The sequence below is a fragment of the Saimiri boliviensis genome, chromosome 4, assembly GCF_048565385.1.
Source record: "Saimiri boliviensis isolate mSaiBol1 chromosome 4, mSaiBol1.pri, whole genome shotgun sequence".
NCBI classification, from domain to species: domain Eukaryota; kingdom Metazoa; phylum Chordata; class Mammalia; order Primates; family Cebidae; genus Saimiri; species Saimiri boliviensis.
Window position 1 is genome coordinate 26,789,702 of NC_133452.1, and position 26,250 is coordinate 26,815,951.

Below are 26,250 nucleotides of genomic sequence, written 5' to 3' on the forward strand. Positions count from 1 at the left end.
GAATGTAGAACACTCCTCCAAATGCTTCTGTTGTCTTATACTGAAACAAGCGGCAAGGTCATCATGCCCTTTGGATAATATGAAGATTGTTTTCTGAGTGAAAGAGATAGCTGAGTGAGAGGATTAAAGAGGGCTGCCCAAGATTTGAGGAGAGAGGGAAGCAGGTGAAAGAGGCACTATGAGAATCAAAGATAAAACTGCCTAGGTAAGTGTAGTAGCTGGTGAGTCAGCACAGCATGGAGTGCTCACTGGATGTCTGTGGTCATAAACATTAAGCAAGATCACACAGGAGGCTTCTATGATTTTCTTCAATCATGCTTAGCTGCTAGGGTGCAGGCATGAGTATGCAAGTAGTTGAGTTTTATCAGGATTACAGATTTTCCAAGTGAGTAAGATTGAAGGTAAACAGGATATGGTGAGGATATGCTGGGGTAAGCTTATAAAGTTGGGCCATGTACTCTGAGCCACTAAGAAAAATAAATGAAGAAATGAGGGGATGTAGGATTAAGAAAGGTGATAAGGTCTAAATTTTTTGCTACAGCAGAATATCTGATACATTCTCCCACTACAAAGTAACAGAGCAAGCCTCGCTTCAGCAAAAAGCAAGGGAGATTCTATTTGATGGGCATTCTTTTTCCAAAAGAAAACTTCACTTTTCCTTTACAGTTTAAATCTGCTAGTACAGTGCTATTCCCTTCCTATTTTTTAAATATCAAATTAGGTCATATAATAATAGCTTTCTGTGGTAACCAGATATTGGTTCTTACATGTTTATTACATTCAAGCTATGAGTTTAATTTGTGCTAATATACAGAAAAATTACATGTATTAGAAGAAAAAATCATTTTAAAATTACAATGCTAGGTTAATGTTCAATAAAAAATATAAAGTAGAAATAAAGCAACTGCAACTGTATTACAGTATCAATGACACATTCCTATTAACCTCTGACATATTTGATAGCGATCTGTACCTGGATTGAAAGATATTCCTTTTCTAAAATCATTTTTTAAAAACAAAAGAGTCATTAAGACACTGCTTATCAATAATTAATATATACTTATCTATTGGTCACCTATATCAGCATGGCACTCTATCATGCTGATATGGCCACTCATATCAGCATAGTACCCATAAATGAAATCGCAGGGGAATTCCCACCGTGAGCTATTAAGGCTAGTCTATTCACAGTGACAATAATACAACCCTCTTCATCTTCTCTTTTCAATTCTGATATTTAAAACCACAATTTAGTAGCAAGAAGAGAAGCCATCTGATTGGGTGAAGTCTTTAAAATAACTTAGTAACTCTCACACTAGATAGGCCTAAATTAGACTGCAATTTACCTTTGAAACTGATCAATCATAAAAGCATACTAAAAGTTCAGAGGAGATACTTTAGCCAGCTTAAGCATATCAATTTATATTCATTCGTGTAAACAGCAGTGAAGGCAGGAAAAGTCCATATTCAGATTAGAACCTTCAGGTGCTAAGTAACAAATAATTCTTAAGTACTCATTAAAGTAGTATCTCTGCAGGAAGTATTTGGCCAAATTATTTCTCTGTATCTTTAACCAGGAAAACAGCATTAAAAAGTACCTGTAATTAAAACCACACTATTTCAGTTTGATTTTTAACCAATAGTCTGCATTAGTAACATTTTAGTTTTTAATTGAACTATTCCTTGTAATCTGAACAAATCCTAACAAACTCTTTAGACTTGACCTTATAATCAATCTGTTTCACAAATAACACAAGTTTTATATCATTTCTACTTCATTCTTGAATTTTTTCATTTTAACTCCTTTCTTGGCTTCTTCAATTAAAATGCAGTAATAAATAGAATGAAAAAACAAGATGAGGTATATGGATACTATTTTCTGAAAACTTATATAACTAATAATATATTTTAATTATCTTAGGAAGACAACTTGGTTAGGTATAAAATTTTTAGAAGACATAATTTTCACCTCAAAATTCTGTAGGTGTTGCCCTCTTCTGTTACTTTCTTTGACTCTGAGTCTAATACTACATAATAAATTTAGATGACTCAAAGAATTGTAATTTTTGCTCCTTACTAGATAACTTTCTGGAGTGCTCTTCTGTGTATGTTTTATTTAGTTTTTCATTCATGGCTACTTATATGATAGCTAATCATTATTTTAAACCCCAAATTTTGCCAAGATGGCTCCAGCTATATGTCATTTCTTATTTATTTGCCTGAAAGACAATTAACCTTTCAATATATATACTCTAGTCTTTTATCTTTCTTTGCCCCCTGCACTAGGAATTGCCTTCAATTTTGTTTTATTATTTGTTTCTAATTACTATAGTTTATTATTCAGGAATAATCAATAATTGTTACTGAAGTTCCATTCTCTTTACTTCACAGTTTCTCTTTCATTATTTTCTTTTTCCTTTTCTTCTAAATTCTGAAAAATGTCTTTAGTTTTTTCTCCATCACACTGATCTGATTTCCCATAGTATCAATTTCACCTTTTATTGTCCCCATTGTGGATGTTAATTTTACTCTTACATTTCCTTTTTAGTTTTTGCCATTGCATTTTTAGACTCTTGCAATTAACCTCATCTCATCCACTCCCCATTTCAGCCCAACCTGTTGCCTTTTCATGTCTTAATTCTCAACTCATGGCATCATGTCCTGTTCCACTGAGACTATACCTTTTTCACCCCCAGTGAGGATTCTGAACAGTTTTCTAAACTTTTTTGTTTCTTATTGTAAATGGTTTTCATTGGTGTTCTCTTCTTGAGAGTTTTCAGTTTGATATATATTTCATTTGTTCTACAGTCATTTTCAGTGATTGTCTAAAGTTGTTATTTTTTGCTATTCACTCAACCTGGAGCAAGAAAGTATTTGTCTAATGCTAGTATTAATGTTTTTCAATAGATAGGATATGGGAACTTATCTAGGGGTCATGTTTTTATTTGAGTGCTATTCTAGTCCAAGATCTATGGTTGAAAATGTTTGTATGCACAATTGTAGCTCAATTTAGTACAATAATGCTTTTTAGGTCTCCATGCAACAAACCTCAGCACTATTGAGAAGGTATTTTCCCCTACTCAGTGAATGGTTCTCTCACTCTGAAGCAATGGAGTACATAAAATAGAAACTATAAACCTAAGAGTATACTGCTGCTAATTCTTCCCATTAGCAACAACCTACAACACTTTATTTGTGCGTATTACATCTCCCAGGATGTAAGTCACTTGTTAGTGCTTTACTACTTCTTTCTACCCAGTCATTTTCTGGGTTTCTGCCATCAATTTGGCAACACATTAGCTGCCTCCCAGAAATGAAGTCTTTCTAGATACTTTTATCTCTGAGTCAAGCAGAAAAGAGTCTTATGGCCACCATCTCAGATTTTAGACCAGCAGATATGGGGAGCCACCAATCACATAGAGGCACACCTCATTTTACTGCACTCAACTCACAGATACTGTAGTCGTGTTTTGTTTTAAACAAATTATAAGGTTTTGTGGCAACCCTGCATCAAGCAAGGGTATCAGTGGCATTTTTCCAACAGCATATGCTTACTTCCTGTCTCTGTGTCACATTCTGGTAATCCTTGCAGTATTTCAAACTTTTTCATTATTATTATGTCTGTTATGGTGATCTATGATCAGTGATCCTTGATCTTACTATTATAATTGTTTTGGGGCACCTCAAACTTCACCCATAGAAGATGGCAAGTGCAATCCATACATGTGTGTGCTTTGACTGCTCCACCAACCAGCTGTTTCCCCATTTTTCTCCTTCTCCCAAGACCTCCCTATTCCCAGAGATCCAACAATAGTGAAATTGGGCCAATTAATAACCCTACAATGGCCTTTAAGTGATCAAGTGAAAAGAAGAATTTCACATCTCTCACTTTTGATGTGAAAGCTAGAAATGATTAAGCCTGGTAAGAAGAGCATGTTGAAGGCCTAGACAGGCCAAAAACTAGGCTTCCCGTGCTAACTAGTTTGTGCATGCAAAGGAAAAGTTATTAAAGGAAATTAAAAGTACTACTCCAGTGATGACTCAAATGATAAGAAAGAAATATGTACTAAATTCGCTGATGTGGCGAAAGCTTGAGTGATATAGCGAAAAGATCAAAACAGCCACAATATTCCCTTAAGCCAAAACCTAATCCAGAGCAAGGCCCTAACTCTCTGCAATTCTATGAGGGCCGAGAGGGATGAGGAAGCTGAAGAAGAAAAGCTGGAAGCTGGCAGAGGCTGATTCATGAGGTTAAAGGAAAAACAGCTGTCTTCATCACATAAACCGCAAGGTGAGGCAGCAAGTGCTCAAGCAGAAGGTGCAGCAAGTTATCCAGAAGATCCAACTGAGATCACTGCTGAAGGTGACTGCACTGAGCAACAGATTTTCAATGTAGACAAAATCACCTTCTTTTAGAAGATGCCATTTATGGCTCTCACAGCTAGAGATGAGAAGTCAGTACCTGACTTCAAAGTATGTGTTTTAGGTTTTTTTTGTGGGGGTAGAGGGATGGTTGTTTTGTTTTTTCAGAGACAGAGTCTCACTGTGTCACCCAGGCTAAAGTGCAGTGGTGCAATCACAGCTCACTGCAGCCTTGAATTCTTGGGTTCAAGTAATGTTCCCACCTCAGCCTCCTGAGTAGTTGGAACTATAGCAATATGCCACCACACATAGCTAATTTTTACATTTTAAGTAGAAATAAACTCATGCTATGTTGTCCAGGCTAGTCTCAATCTCCTGGCCTCAAGCAATCCTCCCGCCTTAGACTCTCAAAATGCTGGGATTACAAGCATAAGCTACTGAGCTTGGCCTGGCCTCAAAGTTTTGATGGACAGGCTTATCCTCTTGTTAGGGGCTAATGAGACTGGTGACTTGAAGCTGAGGCCAATGCTCATGTACCATTCTGAAAATCAGTGAGCTCTGTTTACAGTATGGTTTGTTGAATATTTTAAGCCCACTACTGAGATCTACTACTCAGAAAACAAAAGACTTCTTTGAAAATATTACTGCTCGTTGACAATGCACATAGTCATCCAAGAGCTTTGATGGAGATGTAAAGGAAAATTAATGTTTTCATGCCTTCTAACACAACACCCGTTCTGCAGCCCATGGATCAAGAAGTAATTTTGATGTTCAAGTCTTATAATTTAAGAAATATAGATTGGGCATGTTGGCTGATCCCTGTAACACCAACACTTTGAGAGGCTGAGGCAGAAAGAATGCCTGACCCCGGGAGTTTGAGATCAGCCTGGGCAACAAAATGAGACCCTGTCTCTACAAAAAATAAATCAAAAACTTAGCCTGGCATGGTGTTGCACCCCTGTAGTTCCAGTACAGGAGGCTGAGGCAGGATGATCTCTTGAGCCCAGGAGGTCAAGGCTGCAGTGAACCATGTTCATGCCACTGCCTTCCAGCATGTGTAAGAGACATACATCCTATCTCAAAACAAATAAATAAATTTCATAAGGTTGTAGCTGCCATAGGTAGTGATTCCTCTTATGAATCTGGGCAAAATAAATTGAAAACCATTCTACAAGCTATTAAGAATATTTGTAATTTATGGGAGGAAGTCAAAATATCAACATTAACAGGAGTTCGGAAGAAGTTAATTCCAACCCTCATAGATGATTTTGAGGAGTTAAAGGCATCAGAGGATAAAGTTAACTGCAGATGTGGTAGAAATAACAAGAGTACTGGAATTAACAGTGGAGTCTGAAGATGTGATTGAATTGCTGCAATGTCACGATACGCTTGAACATATGAGGTATTGCTTCTTATAGAGAAACAAAGAAAATGCTTTTTGAAATGGAATCTACCCCTGGTGAAGATACTGTGAACATTGTTGAAATGACAACAAAGGATTTAGAACATTACATACACTTAGTTGATAACGCAGCAGCAGTGTTTGAGAGGATTGACTACAATTGTGAAAGAAGTTCTGTTGTGGGTAAAATGCTACCAAACATTGCATGGTATGGAACAATCTTTTGTGAAAGGACAAGTAAGTCAATGCAGCAAATTTCACAGGTATCCCATTTTAAGAAATTGCCAGTCATCCCAACCTTCAGCAACCACCACCCAGATCAGTCAGCAGCCATCAACATCAAGGCAAGACCCTCCACTAGTAAAAGGCAATAATACAATCAGGGCTCAGATGATCAGTAACATATTTTAGCAATAAAGTATTTTGAAATTAAGGCATGTGCATTTTTTAGACATAATCGCATTGTACACTTAGTAGACTACACTAGAGTATAAACATAACTTTTATATGTACTGGGAAACCAAAAAATTCATGTGATTCACTTGATTGCAATATTCACTTTACTGCTGTGGTCTGAAACCAAATCCACAGTCTCACCAAGGTATGCCTGTATTGGAAAACAATTTCACCAGTTCTGTCTTCTGTGGGACTATGATCTCAAATCCTGAAAACAGATTGACTATAAATTCTAAGTTTTTGATATTATAATGAATTTTCATACTTATCTTTTTACATATACAGTCTATAAATTTTTAAAAATATATCTAGATAGATAGATAGAGATACCAATCCCAGTTTTCAGATGAAGAAATTAAAGCACTGAGAAGTGAGCAGATAAGTAGTTGTCAAAGAGATAGAGGCAGAACTAGGCTATAAACTCAAAAGGTTTAACTCCAGAACCTGTGCCCTTAATCACCAAATTCTCTATCCTTTCCGAAGGATATAGTTACTTAAGCAATGAGTTTCATCCTAAAATAAGGAGAGTCCTCTCAACTCTTGGTTCTTGTCCCTGGTCACAAATGTGTAATTAGAATAACAATAGACAATTTATTAAGTACAATACTTAATATGTGCCAGATATTGGCTTATGCAATTTGCATACTGCTATAGTTTGAATGTTACACCCTTCCGAACCTTATGTTGAAATTTAATTCCCAGCGCTGGAGGTGGGGCCTACTGGTAGGTGTTTGGGTGACAGGGGTGGAATTCCCTCTCTGGGTGGCAGTAAATGGGTTATATCTCTGTTAGTTCCCACAGCAGCTGGTTGCTAAAAAGAATGTGGCACCTCCCCTCTCTCTCTATTGCCACGTGATCTCGCCATACTCTGGCTCCTGATTGCATTTCACCACGAGTTTATGTAACCTGAGACTTTCACCAGATACCCAGTCTTCCAGCCAACAGAATCATGAGCCAAATAAATATTTTTCCTTTATAAATTACACTGCCTCAGGTATTCCTTTATAGCAACACAAATGAACTAAGACAATATGTGATCTCATTTAATCCTCACAACAATCCTATATGGTAGGTAGCATTATATTCCTGTGTAACATATAAAACAAACAAGCAAAATAGAAGCATTATGACTTAGAGAAGGTAATAAACTCACCCCAAGTTATAGAGCTAATAGATGGAAAAGCTGGGACTCAAACTCAGTGTAACTCCAAAGCCGAGTGCTTATCTCTTATATTATAAAGCCTAATATATACATCATATCATATTAACAGATGTATAATACGCTGTATATAATTCTCCAATAAATTGATATCATATTTTGATAAGAAGTCTTTTTTTTTTTTTTTTTTTTTTTTTTTGAGACAGAGTCTCACTCTGTTGCCCAGGTTGGAGTGAGTGCAATGGTGTGATCTCAGCTCACTGCAACCTCTGTCTCCTGGGTTCAAGCAATTCTCCTGCTTCTGCCTCTCGAGTAGCTGGGATTACAGGCACCCACCACACCACTACTTGTGGTGATTTTGTATTTTTAGTAGAGATGGGGTTTCACCATGTTGGCTAGGCTAGTTTCAAACTCCTGACTTTAGGTGATCCAACTGCCTCGGCTTCCCAAAGTGCTGAGATTACAGGCATGAGACACCACGCCCAGCCCTGCTAAGAGTCTTATGTTAAGAATTATCATTTATATTCTACTATAAATACTTGGTGAAATAGAAATGTTCTTTCATCATATACAATTAGTTGCAAATTAGCCATTGTCTTCTGAACACATATGTGTAAGGAGATTTCAATCCAATGTTTCCTGCATTTGCTTTGGTAGATATGTGTGCACTGCATCGAGAGGCATGCTGACCCTCTGACTTCTGATAAGTTTAATCGGTGAGGACTGGCAGGAAATTGGACAGAGAAAGAACAGGAAACATGAGGTCTTCGTTTTGTTCACACACCCCCTGAGGGCACCCTGCACACTGGATGAGCACCAAAGGTCAAAGTTTCAGGCCTAGAAGTGATACTCTCTAATCTCCAGGGGACTTGTATATTTTGTGATCTCTACACCCTGCCCGCAATTGTAAATGGTTCTTTCCCTAAACTCATTCAAATTACCCGCTTTGAGTACACCAATTCTCTTCTCTGTCAGGGCTTGGGCTGATAGAGAAGTAATCTGTTCTGGCATAGAATATGCCTTAATAGTTTAGAAGAGGATATTTTCCCATTCTATAGGGATTTTTAATATTCATATGTCTTTTTTAAAACTGCAAAGGTATACATAGGTAATTACAAATAAAAAGATGTGTAGTGTTATAGCAAACACACTTTCCTCAGACTCCTAATGTTGAGAAGCCAGCTCTTCAAACTAAACCTAATAAATCGCTCATGACTAAACTAAAGCACAATTTTAATGCAAGATGAATGGAATGCATAAGCAGACTCCATGATTACAGCACACAGAAAGCCATTCTTGCTCTCTTCAGCGATGCCCATTCTATCCTAATTAGGATGCTCTAGGCACCTGAAAAGTTATGTCTGGCTCAAGTTTTTATGAGCCCAAACCAAACATGCCTAATACTACTGAATTTTAGAAATATCAAGCCAAAGACAGTTAGTCACTTACATTTATGAGATATGTGGTGCAAGATTTGCAGTTAATCTACCAGACAGGAAACTGTCAGGTTTAAGCACCTTTAGTGATCATTGGCATAATTTTTTCTATCTATTCTATCCCATTCTATAGCAGAAATGTAGAGAAATCAATATTCCAAGTATTGGAGGGAGTCTAAACTGATTTAATGTTAAGATACTCAAAGATGTTAGTATAGCAATTCTGCCTTTAAGAATTTATCCTGAGAAAATAATTACAGATGTGTGTAAAGATTTATTTATTCATGTATTCACTAAGACAATCAATATAAACACTCATATGAAGGAATATGCAGTCATTAAAAATTATGATATGGGAGAATGTATAATGGCATGGAAAAATGTTTATAAAATATTTTAAGTGTAAAAATATAGGTATTGAAAACATATGTAGGCTTCTGGTGACAGCCCAAGTGGAGTAAGCTGACTACAGCCTATGAGTCCCACTGATTACAACTAAGAACTCTGAACAGAGTACAAAAAGCAACTATCTGAGGACTTTGAAAAACACACAATGACAAATGCATTGGGAACTAAAGAAAAATAAATAAGGACCCATGGGGAACAGTTTATAGATTTTTGCTCTCTGTTTTTTTCCCCTTATTTGACCTGTGTGCAGACTGAGTTCTAGAACTGTGAAGCAAGCATTGAGAGCAAAAACTCCAGGATAAGGCCTTCTTTCCAGCTAGAGGACAGAGAAAAGTCCTCTGCCTGCTAGAGATTATGATTCCCTCTTTTCTTTTCCTTTGGCATGGATACCTAAAACCCCAAGAAAAATCTGCCTCAATGACCAGAATAACCAGGCAGATGAAGTCCTGCTGTGTGAATGGTGGAGAGAAAACGTTTTTTGGTTTTTTTTTTCTTTCTGTCTCATTTCTCCTCCTACCTCACTGTGAAGGCATCGCCAATTAAGTGGACTGCATGAGAGCATGGGAGGCTAAAATTTTGAGAAGACACCTTCTGGCCATAAGAACCATGAAAAGGAACATCTTGAGAGCTAGAGAATATGAAAGAAATTACAAAAAGAAGAGCTGGAAAAAGGAAACTTGGTTGATTGCCCGCTTAAACAAATAAACAAAGTCAACATTTCTCCATATAATTTTAACACAACATTGAGCTTTACCACATAATGTTTGACATGGTTTGGCTGTGTCCCCACCCAAATCTCATCTTGAATTATAGCTCGAATAATTACCACATGTTGTGGGAGGGACCCGGTGGGAGATAATTAAATCATGGGGGTGGTTTCCCCCATACTGTTCTCATTGGTAATGAATAAGTCTTATGAGATCTGATGGTTTCATAAGGGGTTTTCCCTTTTGCTTGGCCCTCTTTCTGTCTTGCCTGCCACCATGTAAGACATGCCTTTTGGCTTCTGCTATCATTGTGAGGCCTCCCCAGCCATGTGGAACAATGAGTCTATCAAACCTCTTTTTCTTTATAAATTACCTAGTCTTGGGTATGTCTTTATCAGCAGTGTGAAAATGGACTAGTACAATATTCAAAATGTTTATGGTATAACTAAGAAAACGTGACATACAAAGAGCCAGAAAAAATGGATCAATATTAAGAGAAACCCACAATCAACAGATGTCAACCCAAAGGGACCCCAATGTTGGAATTATCAGGCAAGGACTTTAGGGCAGCTCTTCAATAATCCTCCATAAGGTAAAGGTGAACACTGTTAAAATGAATAAAAGATAGAAATTAATTGCTGAACTAGATGGATGCAATAGCAATATGTTGATGACAGTGGCGACAGTGAATTTGAAGATGGTTCAATAGAAATGATACAACCTAAAGAACAGAGAAAGAGAGAGACTGAAAGAAGTGAAGAATTTCTCGGCAACCTTTGGAATAATAATCAAAAGATCTGATATGCATATCAATGGAGTCCTGGAAGGAGAGATGAAAGAAAGAGGTAATCATAGAAAAAATATTTGAAAACATAATGGCTGAAAACTTCTCAAACTGACTGAAAAACATAACTGCAGATTCAAGAAACTCAGCAAACTCCTACCAAAGCAAACTCATAAAACCAGACCCAGACACATCATACTCAAACTGCTGAAAACCAAAGATTAGTAAAAAAAAATTTAAAGGCAACCAGAGAAAAACAACACATTGCCTTTAAGAGAGCAATGGCTTAAATAATTTCAAATTTCTCTTCAGAAATCATACAGGCTAGATGACAGTGACACATCTTTTAAGCAATGAAAGAAAAGAACTGCTAATCAGAACTTTATATCCAGCAAAAATATCCTTAAAGAATGATGGCAAAAGAAAGCATACTCAGATGAAGAAAAACTAAGAGACTTGTTGCCTGCAGATCTCTTCTTAAAGAAATGCTAAAATAAATTCTAAAGCTGAAGGGAAATGATATCAGAGGGAAATATCAACATGAGAACTAAAGAGAGAGCAACGGAAATGGTAAATATTTGGGTAATGGAGTATTTTACTATACTAAGTTCTTTAAAATATTTATTGTTAATAGCAAACATTATAACATCTATAGGGTTCTCAAGTTATGTAGATACAATGAAAATGACAACTGTGACATAAACTGAGGAGGGTAAAGTGACAAGGCTCATATGTTTCACTTGAAGTGATAAACTATTCCCTCCAAGTAGATGGTGTAAAGCTAGGTTTGTATATGGTAATCACTAGAGAAACAACTAAAATAATAATTCAAAGAGATATATACAAATGGCCAATAGATAAAATTAAATACTAAAAAATTACCCAGAATAAGGCAGGAAATGGGAGTGAAGGAACAACAACAACAACAACAACAAAACTAAGAAAATGATAGAACTAAGTCCAATTATTTTAATAATTACAGTAAATGTAAATTGTACCTATTAAAGAATAGAGATTATCAAATTAAATTTTAAAAATAGGATCCAACTGTATGTTATCTACAAAAAAAACCACTTTAAATGTTGATAAAGTTAAAAGTAAAAAGATGACAAAAGATATAACATGCAAATACTAATCAAAAGAAAGCTGGAGAAGCTATGCTAATATCAGACAAAGCAGACTTTGGAACAAGAAAAATAATTGCCTAGGAAGAATAACATTTTATAGTGGTAAAGGAACAATTCACCAAGATGCACAGCATTTCCAAATGTGTATGTACTTTTAACAAAGTGCATGCTCCAAAATATATAATGCAAGAACTAATAAAACTGAAATAAGAAATAGACAAATTGACAGTTACACTTAGAGACTTCAATTCTCCTTTCTCAATTAATGAGAGACCTAGAAAATCAGCAAGAATATAGAAGACCTGAATAACATCATCAACTAATATTTTCCTAGGTGACATTCAAGAAACATTCCAGTTACTAAAAGCAAAATACATATTTCAAGTGTACACTGAATATGCAACATGATAGCCCATATTCTGAGCCATAAAACCAAACTTAATAAATTTAAAAGAACTGAAATCATGCAAAGAATGATCTCTGATTGTAATGTAATTAAATTAGAAGTAAATCATGAAAAGATATCTGAAAAATCTGTATAAACAATGTATAAGCCTACCATAAAATAGAATCAAAGGGAATTTTAAATAATATTTTTAATTGAATGAAAATAAAATATATTAAAACATGAGATATAATTAAAGTAGTGCTTAGGGGAAAAATTTTAATATCAAATGCTTATATAGGAAAGAATAAAGGGTTCAAATTAATCATGTAAGCTTCCCCATTAAGAACTTAATGAAGAGCAAAACAAACCCAGAACAAACAAGGAAGAAAATAATCAAGGTTAAAAACAGAAATCAGCCTAGCACAGTGGTTCATGCCTGTGGTCCTAGTACTTTGGGAGGCGAAGTGGGGTGGACTGCTTGAGGCCAGGAGTTCAGAGTTCAAGACCAGCCTGGGCAACATGGCAGAACCCCGTTTCTACCAAAAAAAAAAATATATATATATATATATATTATTTGGGCGTGGTGGTTTATGCCCATAGTCCCTGATACTTGAGGGGCTGAGCTGAGAGCATCACCTAAACCTGAGAGGTTGAGGCTGTAGTGAGCTGCACTCCAGCCTAGATGACAGAGTGAGACCTTTTCTCAAAAAAAAAAAAAAAAAAAAAAAAATCCAAGGTGACTCCCTCTCCAAGGGGACATCCAGTGCCCCTTTTAGGAAAGTAGCAACTTGGAATAGAATCTGGCATGCCTAAGGTCTTTGGGGAACAGGGATGCTTATTTACTCTTCCTTCCTTGGCTGCCTATATGGATACCCATGTGTCATCCCTTTGGGATAGATTCTTGTGCACATACTGGAGTTGTCTTTCCTGACATAGGCCAGAGGCATTTATGTACAGCAGGTTTCTTTAGTCATCAACTATGACCTTCCTGCCAACAGGGAAAACTATATCCAAAGAATCGGTCAAGATGGATGGTTTGGCTGTAAGGATGTGGCTATTAACATGGTTACAGAAGAAGACAAGAGGACTCTTCAAGACATAGAGACCTTTTACAACACCTCCACTGAGGAAATGACTCTCAGTGTTGCTGCCCTCATCTGAGGGGCAATCCTGACATCTAGCTCCATCCGGAGTTCAGTCTTGGGGGTGGGGCTGAGGAGCAGCAGGAGAGGGTAGGGAAGAGAGCCAAGGGATGGACATCTTGTCATTAGTTTTTCATTAAATAAATGTCACTTTTTGAGGCAAAAGAAAAAAAGAAAAGAGAAATCAATGAAATTGAGAACAATAACAATAGACATAAAAATAAAAACTGATCTTTGAATCAAATCAATATAAATTTGTGTAACCCCCTATCCAGACTGATGAAGAAAAAGGAGATAAGGCACGAATTACCCACGTCAGCAATGAAGCATGGTTATCACTACAGACCCTACAGACAATAAGAGAAAGATAAGGAAATACTGAAAGACAAAACTGACCAATTCTTTGAAAGATACCAAATCTCAGTTTTAAAAATTGACATTAATAGTCCTACATTCTGAAATTAAACAAATATAATTTGTGGATAAAACTTTTCAATAATGAAAATCCCAAGCCTAGTAGTTTTCACTGGTAAATTCTCCCAAACATTCTGGAAAGAAGTAACATTAATTTTGCTTAATCTATTCCAGAACAGTTAAGAGGAATGAGGTCAACATACCCTAATAACAAAGCCAAAAACAAGAAAAGAAAAACACACAATTGACAAATATTCCTCATGAACAGAAAAGCAGAAAGAGATCTCAACAAAATATTAGCAAATTTAATCTAGCAATATCTAAAATGAACAGTGCAACATAACTAGTAGCATTCACCCCACAAATGCAAGCCTGGTTTGAGTCAAAAATCCTCACATATCATGATGTTAAATTATACTACAAAGCTATGGTAATCAAAACAGTATGATGCTGGCATAAAAAAAGACACATTGACCAGTGCAACAGAATCAAGAGCTCAGAAACAAATTCAAAGATATCTAATTCGTTAATTTTTGACAAAGCCACCAAAAGAACACAAGGAGGGAAGAATAATCTTTTCAATAAATGGTCCTGGAAAAACTATATTTTCACAGGCAAATGAATAAAATTAGACTCTTTTCTTACATCACACATAAAATTTTACACAAAATGTAAAATCAACATAAATGCAACTCCAGAAACTATAAAACTCCTAGAAGAGAATACAGGGGAATAGTCCCAGAAAATGGTGTTGGCAGTTATTTATTTATTTAGATAGCATACCAAAAGCTCATGCCACAAAAGCAAAAGTAAATAAATAAGACTACATCAAACTAAGTCTTTTGCACAGCAAAGGAAGCAAACAATAAAATGAAATGGCAACCTACAAGTTGGTAAAAAATATTTGCACACCAATATTTGATAAGGGTTTAATATCTAAAATTTATAAAGAACTGATACAGCTCAATCATAGAAAAACAAATGATCCAATTAAAAACAGGCAAAAGACTTGAATAGACATTTGTCCAAATAAGACATAAAAATAATCCAGATATCCCTTAATGGATAAATGGCTAAACTGTGGTGTATACATACTAACAAATACAACCAGCAATGAAAAGAAACAAACTATTGATACATGTGATACTTTGGGTGACTGTCTAGGGAATTATTCTGATTTTTTTTTTCGATAGCAATCCCCAGAAGTCACATATGTATGGTTATGGATACGTAATATTCTTGAAATGACAAAAATTATGGAAAGAACAAATTAATGGCTGCCAGAGGTTAGGGATGGGGCAAAAGGAGAAGGTAGTTGTAGTCATAAAAGGCTACCTGAGGTATCTTTGTGATAACGGAAAGGTTTTCTATCTTTGCTGTTTCAATATCTTGATTTTGATATTATAATACAGTTTTGCAAGATGTAACCACTGGGAGAAAGTGGGTAAAGCCTACACAGTATCTCTCTGTATTTCTTACAACTGAAGTGAATCTACAATTATCTCAATTAAAATGTCAATTAAGTATAAAAGGCTCGATGCCATTTAATGTTGTCTCTAAAACTCATGTGGAAGCTTAATCCCCAATGTAATAGTATTAAGGAGTAGGGCATTTTAAGAGGTGATTGAGTCATGAGGGTTTTGCTATTAATGGATTAACATGTTAACAGATTAATAGATTATCATAGGAAAAAGTTAGTTATCACAAGAGTGGGTCTGTCAGAAAAGCTAGTTTGGCTCTCTCTCACATGTTCCTCTTGCCCTGTGATGCCTTCTGCCATAGTATGGCACAACAAGAAGGCCCTCACCAGATGCCAACATCATGCTTTTGTACTTCTAAGCCTCCAGAACTGTAAGACATAAGTTTTTCTTAATAAATTACCCAGTCTGTAGTATTCTGTGATAGCAACACAAAGTGGATGAAGAAAATGAAAAAAAAAATTAAACAAATTTTAGAAGTACCATTTACAACAATCAAAAATAAAATAGATACAAACCTAACAAAATACATGCACAAACTATGTCTGAAAACTACAAAACACCAATGAAAGAAATAAAAAATCTAAATAAATGAAGAGATATGTCATGTTCATCATGAGTTGGAAAAGTAAATTGTAATTGAAAAAAAAGTAATTGTTAAGATGTTCAATTTTCCCAAATTGCTTTTATAGATTCAATGAAATCCTATTCAAAACTCCAAGTACAATTATCTGTAGATATTAACAAGATTATCCTAAATTTAAACGGAAAGGAAAAGTAATTAGAATAGCATAAACAAATTTTGAGAAAGAACAAAGTTGGATGATTCTCACTACCTACTTTAAAGATTTACTATAAAGCTGCAATCAACAGAGTGTGGTACCTGTGAAGAGACACACACATCAGTGGAGCAAAAAAGAATCCAGAAACGGACACACAAATGTAGTCAGTTGATTTCTGTCAAAGGTGCAAAGGTAATTCAATGGCAAAATGACAATCTTTCAGGACATGGTGCAGATAAAATTACACAATATGTACCAAAAAAAAAAAAGGATTATCGATAAAAACATAAAACCTAAAACTATAAAATTTCTAGGAGGTTCCATTAAAAAAAAAAACGGTAATTTTGGTATCATCAAAATGATGAACTTTTGCTCTGTAAAAGACACTACCAACAAAATAAACTGAACACACGGAGAAAACATTTGCAAATCACATATTTGCCAAAGAGCTTTTATTTGGCATACATAAAACCTCTCAAAGCTTAATAATAATGAAACAACCCAGTATTTTTTAAATGAGCAAACTTCATAAAGAACATAAATATATTATTAAAAGGCACAGGAAAAGATACTTAACATCTTTAGTCATGAGGGGAACTCAAAACCACAATGAGATACTGCTACACACCTATTAGAATAGCTGAAATAAAAGAAAAATTGACACCACTCTCTAAGGATACAATGTGAGTTCCCATCTGTGGAGCTCTCACACATGGCTGGTGGTAATGCAACATGGCACATCCACTCTAGAAAACTGTGGGGGTCTCTTATACAGTTAAACATATACCTACCATATGACCAAGCAGTCTCACTCCTAGGCATATGCCTAGTAAAAAATGAAAACTGATGTTCATACAAAAACTTATATGCAAATCTTTATAGCAACTTTTCTCATTATCACCCCAAACTGAAAAAAGCCTCTAATGTACTTGAACTTAATTTACTGTGAATGGATAAATAAAACTGGTACATCAATACCATGGAATACCACTCATTGGTAAAATGGAATAAATTATGATACACACAACAACATAGGTAAATCTGAATTGCTTTCTGCTAAATGAAAAGCCAGACTGAAAGACATACTGCATGCTTTATATATTTTTCTAGGAAATATGAAAGTATATGAATGGAGAACAAATCTATGGTTGACAAGATTCAGGGGAGGGTTCTAGTATAAGTAGGGAAGACAAAGGAATGCTTATAGGTGACTGTGGTGGTATTTATATCATTCTATGCATCTATCAAAACTTTCAGAACTGTATACTAAAAAGAATAAATTGGCCGGGCATGGTGGCTCATGCCTGTAATCTCAATACCTTGGGAGACCAAGGCAGGTGGATCCTTTGAGCCCAGGAGTTCGAGTCCTGCTTGGGCAAAATGGCAAAACCCCGTCTCTACTAAAAATACAACAACAAAAAAATAGCCAGGAGTGGTGGCATGCACCTGTAGTCCCAGCTACTCGGGAGGCTGAGGCAGAAGAATCACTTGAACCTGGAAGTGGAGGTTGCAGTGAGCCAAGATAGCGCCACTGCACTACATCCTGGACAACAGAATGAGACTCCATCTCAAAAAAAAAAAAAAAAAAAAAAAAAGGAATAAATTTTAGTGTACATGGATACATGGATAAAAAATTTATAAAAGCCATATGTTTAGGTTGAATTTTTTTTAACAGAAGTATATAAATAACTGAAAAGACAAATATCAAAACACTAACACTGGTATCTCTGAATGATATCTGTACTTTTAAAGTAAGTTTTAAAGAATATAATTTTTTTAATATCTGACTACATATGTACAAACACACATACACATATACACGGTAATCTGACTTTCTATGTATGTTTCTGTATGTACATAAAGTTCCAAAATAAATACCATCTTGAAGCACTGAAATGCTAAGATGGAAGGAAAATTAGGAAGAATTAAGACGGACTGTATTTTCTTCCCTGTATTTCTACGGTTGCCTGTAGTTGTACAAATTTTCTACAATTAGTATGTGTCACTTTTGAAATTATTTTTTTTTTAAATTAATTAATTTCAAAAGCCCGACAGACTAAATATAAGTCAATGTGAATGGGCTAGTGCATTGTCTGACTTTTCAGAATTCCATGCTTCGATGTCATATCTTGTTCAATTCCACAATGGATCTGATTAAGGGGTGTCTCACTTTCAAAGCGAGCTCTGGTATCACTGCACTCAGAAGGTGAGACATGAGCCCTTTAACTGTCTAGCTACAGACTGCACAAGAGAGCTATGGTGTATGGAATCCTAAGCAGTAAGATTTTTCCAAGCATGCTTGGATCACATGAACATCTGATTCAATGTGGAAAATTGTACTATTGTTCACGCTTCCACAGAAACATGTGACATTTCGGAAGAACACAGAGAAACAAATGAAAACCCTCAAGAGCAGTTAACAATTTTGCTAAATGTTATACCAGACAAGGGGGAATGGCAGGAATGGGAAAATAAGTGACCTCAAGTATAGTCAGATGACTTTCTGTAATTTCAATACCATTTGCAACTAAGAGGGAATGGGTGATTATATCATCAACTATTTCCCCCACTCTAACAAAACCAGGCCCCTATTTTATGCCTGATCCAAAAGAAACATGCAAAGAAGGTGAAGAAGATTCTATGCAAAGCATTATTCTCACAATTCCCCCTCCAGGTTAGGAAAAAAATATTATTTGATCCTTCAAGTTTATGTGCATATTTTAGGGTCAAGTCTGAGTCTCCTGAATAAAAAATTTGCGATTTCACATTCTCTGTATAATATCCAAAACCCCAAGGAAACAAAACACAGAAAAAGCCCACCTAATTTTGTTCCCTGATTACTCAATAAACTACTGGCCTTCATGTGGCACTGTGTGGTTTTGACTGGCAAAACTAAGTACCAGTTACATAATGACATGCAGAATCTCTTCTCAAAATATTTTATTTCCTATTTAAAATTAAGTCATGAAATAGAGTCAAGAATATATTTTATGGTAAGCATGTAAATAAATATAAGACGAATTCAAATGCAAAATGTAGTATGCTTACACAGCTTGTTCTCCCTCTTTAACATTTTTTAAATTTCAAAAATTCTCAGCATGTCTAAAAGCAAAAATGCTATCCTCCAGGTACACTTGATAATTTCCTGTTCTTTGAGCACCCCAAGCTTTTTCACATCTGAGACTTTATTTATCCTGCTCTCTCTGTGGTTTTCTGAAATTCTTTTGCAATACAGATTTAGATAACAAAAAAAGTACCTAGATTATATTACCTTAAACTCGTAAAAAAATGCTTTCACACTAGCCAAAATATAAGACCACGCCTTTGGCCTTCATAAAACCATCAAATAAGAAACATTAACCATAAGAATATTTCTATATATTATGTTAAAAACCAACGAAAGGCATTATCCACTATGTTAATCAATGTTCTTTTTTATTTTTATTTACAGTCAGGATCTGACTCTGTCACTCAGGCTGGAGTGCAGAGGCACTATCATAGCTCACTGAAAACTCAAATTCCTGGGCTCAAGTCATCCTCCTGCCCCAGCCCCTGCACACAGCTGGGACTATAGGCACACACCACCACCCTCAACTAATTTTTTGTAGTGGGAGTCTTGCTATATTGCCCAGGCTGGTCTCAAACTCCTGGGCCTAAGCAAGCCTCTTGCCATGGACTCCCACAGTGCGGGGATTACAGGTATGAGCCACCATATCCACCCTTAATGTTCTTTAAATAAATATCTGAGTGACAAATTACCTGAAAAGTCAGTGCCTGGGAAGAACTGTATTTTTCCTGATAAACTGTTATACTTCCTTTATTCCAATATAGGGACAATGCAATCAAACATGTATTGTTTTTCACCTTAGTTGCCCTGAAGATTATTCAAATTTGTTTCTCAAGAGCAATAACTAGCCCATCTCTGGTACCTGAAACATGTCTTTCTCTTTCTTTTATTTTCTAATTATAATTTTTTACATTTTTTTGTTATATCACAGTGAAAGCCAAACTGTAAATATGTTTTGAAAATGGGCAGAATTCAGGCCAGGCATAGTGGCTCACTCCTGTAATCCCAACACTTTGGGAGGTTGAGATCAGGAGTTTGATCCCAGCCTGTCCAACATAGTAAAACCCTGTCTCTAGTGAAAATACAAAAATTAGCCAGGTGTGGTGGCAGGCACTCGTAATCCCAGCTACTTGGGAGGCTGAGGCAGGAGAATTTCTTGAACCTGGTAGGCAGAGGTTGAAGTGAGCCAAGATCACGCCACTGCACTCCAGAGAGAAATTCTGTCTCAAAACAAAACAAGACAAAAATAAAATAAAAATAAAAAAATAAAATAAAACAGGCAGAATTAGTATATTAAGACTGCTCTACAGACTCCTATAATTAATCCATGTAAATTAAAAAACAAAAACAATGTGGCTTAGAGCAGCATTTATCAACTTTGAATGTGCATAGAAATCACCTGATGATCTTATTAAAATGCAGACTCTGATTCAGAAGCTCTGGGGTGGAGCTGGAAATGCCACATTTCTAACAGGCTCCCAGCAAAGCTGATCCTGTTGGTCGTCCACCCACTCTGAGTAGGCAGGGCCTGAACATTATTCTGCCATGACATGAATGAAAAGCCAGTCCAGGAGAAATAATGGGTCTGATATGGTCCTAAGAGACGATGACTCAAAATGGCCAGTACTACAAACTAGAGTCAACGGAACTGCCAGATCTGTTTCAATCTTTAAAAATTAAGATGCCTTAAATCCATCATCAATATTTTATATTTTCTAAAAAATGCAGTTCATGGTTTTCAAAGAAGTTGATTCTGACTCATCTGTTAGACACTCTACCACACACATCTGAATAATGTTCTGGTTGATATATTTTTAAATTCCTATCATTTTGAACGTTTTGGGAGGAGACAGGGCAAGAAAAGAATACTCAATGAAAATTTGGGAAGAGAAAGCTTCTATTTATTTAAACATTTACTAAACACCTATTATACCCCAACCACTAAGACCTTAAAATACATTTGCCTTTTTCTTTTCATTTATTTATGCTGGTTTTATTCTGATTCTTCTTTATTATCCTTGGGGGCAATTGTCATGTAACATGAAGCATAATCATTTTGCTAGTGAATGAATCAATGAATCCACATCACTTGAAGAAAATTCATCAGCTGTGATATTGACTAAGAAAATGTTAATATTTGAGTAATAGCTAGTTTCAATTTTCTTTCTTTCCGGCTTATTTCCAGTTAAGTATATTCCTTTTCCTGGCCTGACATGCTACATAATGATAGTCTCTGAAATACTTCACAGTAAAGACCTAGTTTTTCCAATGGTGTCCAGTCTTCATAGATTCTCATATTGCCCACTGTTAGACGTACGTATGTCTCCTCCACATAATTTCATGGATGAAGTAGGAAAACACTTGCGTTGCTAAAGCTAAAATTAACCAGTTATCTACTATACATAAAGGACTAGCCAAGTCATTGCATTTATTTCATGTAACTGCAAAAACTGTTAAGTTTTTTTCTAAGTCAGAGGCTTTAAAGCCAAGTATACCAGTCTTCTGTTACTGTGGTAACCAATTACTATCAATCAAATGACTTAAACAACACAAATTTATTATTTTACAATTCTGGAGGTCAGAAGTCCAAACTAGGCTAAAATCAAGCTGTCAGCAGGTATGTGTTCCTGGAAACTCTAGGAGGAAAGCCATTTTCTTGTCCTCTCCAGCTTCTAGACACCTCTCACACCCCTTGGCTCCTGGCTTCATCCTCCATCTTCAAGGCCAGCGTTGTTGCATCTCTCTGTGACTTTCTTCCAGTCACATCTTCCTCCGATGGTCTCTTGTCTTCTGTTTCCCTATTCCTTTTAAGGTCCCTTGTAATTACACTGGGCCCAATGGGATAACCCAGGATAATTTTCCTATTTTAAGGTCAGTTGATTTGCAACTTTAATTCCATCTGCAACCTTAATTTCTCTTTGCCATGTAACCTAATGTATTCATGGGTTCCTGGCATGAGGATTTAAGCATATTTGGAGGCCCATTATTCTGCCTACTATGCCAAGATAGTGTTCTTTTTCCATTTAATAACTTCAGTTTTCCAAAAACACCTTAGTACTCTTAACAGTTTCTCAATACAAGTAAAAGAAACCATCAGAAAATAATAGTGTAAGATTACTGGTAGCAACAATGTGCATTTCAGTTTTTGACCATGAGCTCTGAATCTGTTGGAATGTTCCTCATACCCAAAAAGAGATATGAATACAGCCAGAATGGCCACTGCCACATAACCATCTGCTCCTGGATACACGTAGCCTGAGATTCCTGACTCACATCCTGGTAAACTGATGCCATGGAACATGGAATCCAACTGTGGCCATCAGGATAAATGACTCCTGCATTCCACGCTGGCAAGAAAAAAAGGCCTTCTCATTAAATTTTTAAAAAGCTAAACCCTCTTGCAAAATTATTCCAATAAACTTAGACCCATTAATATTGTACAAGGTACAAGGTAATAAAGTTTACGGTCTTTTTAACATTAAAAGTGAAAAGTAAAATGGCTAAATTATAGTAGCCTAATCTTTTCACGCCATTACTGAGGATTGACAGGATAGTTGTTTTAACAGCTGTACAATGCTTAAGCTCTAAAGATTCTAAATCTCAAACAATAAGAATAACACTTTGCGTGAAGGCTTTTATGAAAATATCTTAGACATATTTTCTCACAGGAACTCTTGGTTAAAGACAATTATTATATTTCAATCAGGAGCCACAGAGTAAAACATTAAAATGGCTGGTTAAAGGTCCTGTGCAATCTGAAACTAAATACGAAGCAAAGTAAATGTTTCACATTTTAATCTACTGTCTGACTTCTGGGATAGAAAAAAGTCCTTTATGGTGATTGGTATTTAAAACAGACAAGTCCAGTCATTGAATGCTAAAAGATAAATTGTATGGCAGCATATCAAGCTGACGCTATTACGGTTTCATGTCACACAAGAGTTATGAGAGGTTTCTTCTGAGCCTTGTTTTTTAATGCACAGTAAGCAATACCAATTATGAGAAGCTGGCATCACTCAGTTTAACCAACACCCTCAATTTCTACCTCTGTTCACCTGCTGACCCCTGCCCTTGCTCCCACAACAGAGCATCTACTCCAAGAGTGATCTGAGGGCTGTTTCCAGTACCTAAGGCTCTGATAGCATCTCTGTATTTTGTATTTTGGCTCAGTACTGCTTCTTAGCAACATTCAAATGGGTCAGCTCTAAGTAAGATCTGACTTAGGAATGGGATAAGGCAGTGTCCCAAAAGGAGTTTTGCTCACATAGCCCCTCAAAGAATTCTGAAAATCTATGCACACGTTTTTAAATAACATCTCAACATTCTTAACATAGTTAAGTGTACACACTTGAAAAAGGGACATGCCTTCTGGCACTCTGTGGGTGATATGTTTGCTTCATATACATACGTATCAGAAACTCAGGGCTGCAGATTTAGCCCATTCAATATATGGAAAATGTCTGCTACATAGCATAATTGACAAAGCCAATCCTCATTGACAAGCCAATCAACCCAATAAGCCTTTCTGTCAAGACAACTCCAACACTGTTGTTCAATCAAATATGAAGACAGTCCTGGTGACAGACATCTATCTTCTGGATACTAAAAGGAGCAGACAGAAAAACACACCTCAGAGCCTTGTGTGCTCCTCACTTGGATGAATGGGGAGAATGAGAAGAGAACTGGCAGGCATCACGCATGTTCAGAGGGAGATTAGTTTCAAGAAGAGTTGGAAGATGAGGAACTGAAAATTGAAACCCTTGCAACATTCTATGCCCTGTGAAGTCTTGTGGGACTAAGGGTATGCGCACAGTTTGGAGACTGCTGGGCAAAAGAACTGAAATTCCACTCTTAAAGTATCTAATATAATGCAAATATAAGGTGTTATTTTTAAACCAAAAGCCTCTGACTGCATTTATTTGAGGCATCCTAAACCTTGGGAAATTCTCAAAACATGTATCAGGTTCTCTTCATCAGAATGGAGAGTCAACAAAAAAGATTATAATCTTGGTGTAGCCAACCTAGTGTATTTGTATAGTTTTGGACAAACAGTTCTGGGAGTCCCAGGAACTGGTTCTACAATTTCTCCGAGTGCTTTAGAATTTCATTGCTTTTGTTTTAACCCTCTTCCTGATAATCTGTTAGTATGTGTCTTAGTCACCTTTACCCTGAAATTCCTAGGTCCATCCATGAGTTCATTATTGGGCCTTATGTCCATACTCTGATTCTCCAGGGGGGTTGGAGAGGGCCTTTTAGTCCCGTAGAAAAACTTACAAAATGATGATACTAAAAATAACCTGCACCTGTCAAGATTGTTATATTGTGCCAACAGAGGAGCTGCTTATGCAAACTACTGTAAACTTGTACATGGGAAGACAGAGAAGAGTGTACAGTCACTTTGGAAATGCACTTTGAACATCTCTGTTTCCTAATATTTACAGGGTAAATGTTGAAAATAAATTATTGACAATGGGCCAAAAAAAAAAAAGAACAGATGCAAAGAAGACAACTTTATTAGGTGCTCTCTCTCCCATATGAGAAGGTTTTGGTTCTTTCAGGTGAAGTTCCAAATCACTAGACAATACCCAATTTCCTTCAGTTGTAGCAAGTTTCATTCCACGGTGGGTGCCCTGGAAAGCACCTTGAGGGCGAATGGGTCTCAGGCCAGTCATGATCCGGTCCGATGCTTTTGCTATTTGAAGATTCTTCCCGTGTCACCTCTTACAAGCAATTCTGTGTCCCCCTCCAAATAGCCCACCACCTGGCTGCGCCCCACCTCCATTCGTCCCCCAGCTACCAGGTAAAGGTGGGTGGTTCAGAAGGTGCTGCTGCGGGGGCAGCCGGGCCTTCACACGTAATAACTGGGGTAGAGGCGAGGACACGGGTGGATGCTGGAGGCGCGCACGCGCGCAGGTGCTCGCACACCCACAAACACACACAGGCACGGGATGCGGGGCGGGCAGGGGGAGAGGACGACCTTACCAGATCAATGAACGTCAGGAATTTCCAGCTCCCTCCGTAGGTCTGGTGCGAGGGCATTTCGATGGCCTTGTAGTTGCACAGGATAGAGCAGTAGGACAGCAGGATTGCCACCCGCAGCACCTGGCAGGGGACAAGCGCCATGTTCGAGAGAGGCCTGGGCGGGTTGGGCGGCGACGAGGGCGGGCTGGAGGCGCCGGGCGCGCGGGGGCGGACGCCGTGGGAACCCGGGCGCCGGGCGGGGCGGGGCGGGGCGGGGGCGGGGGCTGGGGCGCGCGCCCCCGGGGACCGGCGCGGCCGCGAGCACGCGGGCGACGCGTGCGGGCGGGGTGCGGTTTGCGGAGGCTCCCCACGGCCGGCCGCGGCCTGGCGGGCGGCGTGGCGTCATCTCTTTCGTCACCTTGGTCATTATGCTCCTGCGTTGGCAGGGTCCCGGGACACCTGGCCGGGGGGCGCCCCCTAGGCATCCTAGGAGTGGGTGCGACCTCTGGGTGCGATGGGGGTTCGGGAAATGCGCGCTGAGCTCAGGGGAAAGCGGGGTCTGGGGCGAGTGGGCGCCTGGCCGGGCGAGGGGGCGGGGAACCTGCACTGAAGGAGGGGACTCCAGTGCCCGCAAGTGATTCCGCCACCGAGGAATCGCGGCGACTCTTCCTGGGGTAGTTGCAGTTGGCCAAGAGCAGGTGCTTCGTGCGAAGGTATTGGGTGGGCGTGTGAACGTGGGGTGTAAACCCGAGCACAGGCAGCCGCGAGTGACTTTCATTATTTTGGACCAATAAGGTTTTCATTGTTGACAGGCGACTGTCAGTCACGAGGAAACTGTAAATTCAGCTTTCAATGGATTTCCAAGAGAGATTGATTAAAGTCATATCAATATATAATAACATCAGCTAGAATATGAACTTTGGGCAAGTGGTTTATAAATAGAAAGCTATAAAGAAAGGAGTGTCAAATAACTTTCTGCCACAGGATTGCATTCAGCTTAAAAAAAAATCATTCTAAGTTTGGTTGTAAACCCGTGTGTGTGTGATTTAATACTGATCTTTTGGGTGTTAAACTGGTTTTGCCCTTTTACTTACTTTTTTCCTACACTACACTACCAGGGCTTAATGAAAGGAAAATAAACATAAACTGGATTCCTTCCTGCCTTCCAGTAAATGTT

At 37.4% G+C, this 26,250-nt stretch overlaps 1 protein-coding gene and 1 non-coding gene across 3 annotated transcripts in view; one reads left to right on the top strand and one right to left on the bottom strand.

Annotated features, from left to right (window-relative positions):
* AIG1 (androgen induced 1) overlaps nucleotides 1-25,500 on the bottom strand; it is a 250,458-nt gene extending 224,958 nt beyond the window's left edge. Inside the window, exons 1-2 of one of the 2 annotated variants that reach the window (XM_039467648.1) lie at nucleotides 25,408-25,500; nucleotides 25,095-25,214 (exon numbers count right to left, since the gene is read on the bottom strand). In XM_039467648.1, coding sequence (XP_039323582.1) covers nucleotides 25,095-25,214; nucleotides 25,408-25,500 — 213 coding nt within the window. Of the gene's footprint in view, nucleotides 1-25,094; nucleotides 25,310-25,407 lie in introns of those variants that run through there. The other variant, XM_003926862.3, reaches the window with a different exon arrangement.
* On the top strand, nucleotides 12,959-13,098 carry LOC120363475 (small nucleolar RNA SNORA67). Its single transcript, XR_005579020.1, has one exon. It is a non-coding gene; the product is annotated as a small nucleolar RNA SNORA67 (small nucleolar RNA).
* Nucleotides 25,501-26,250: the final 750 nt, after the last annotated feature.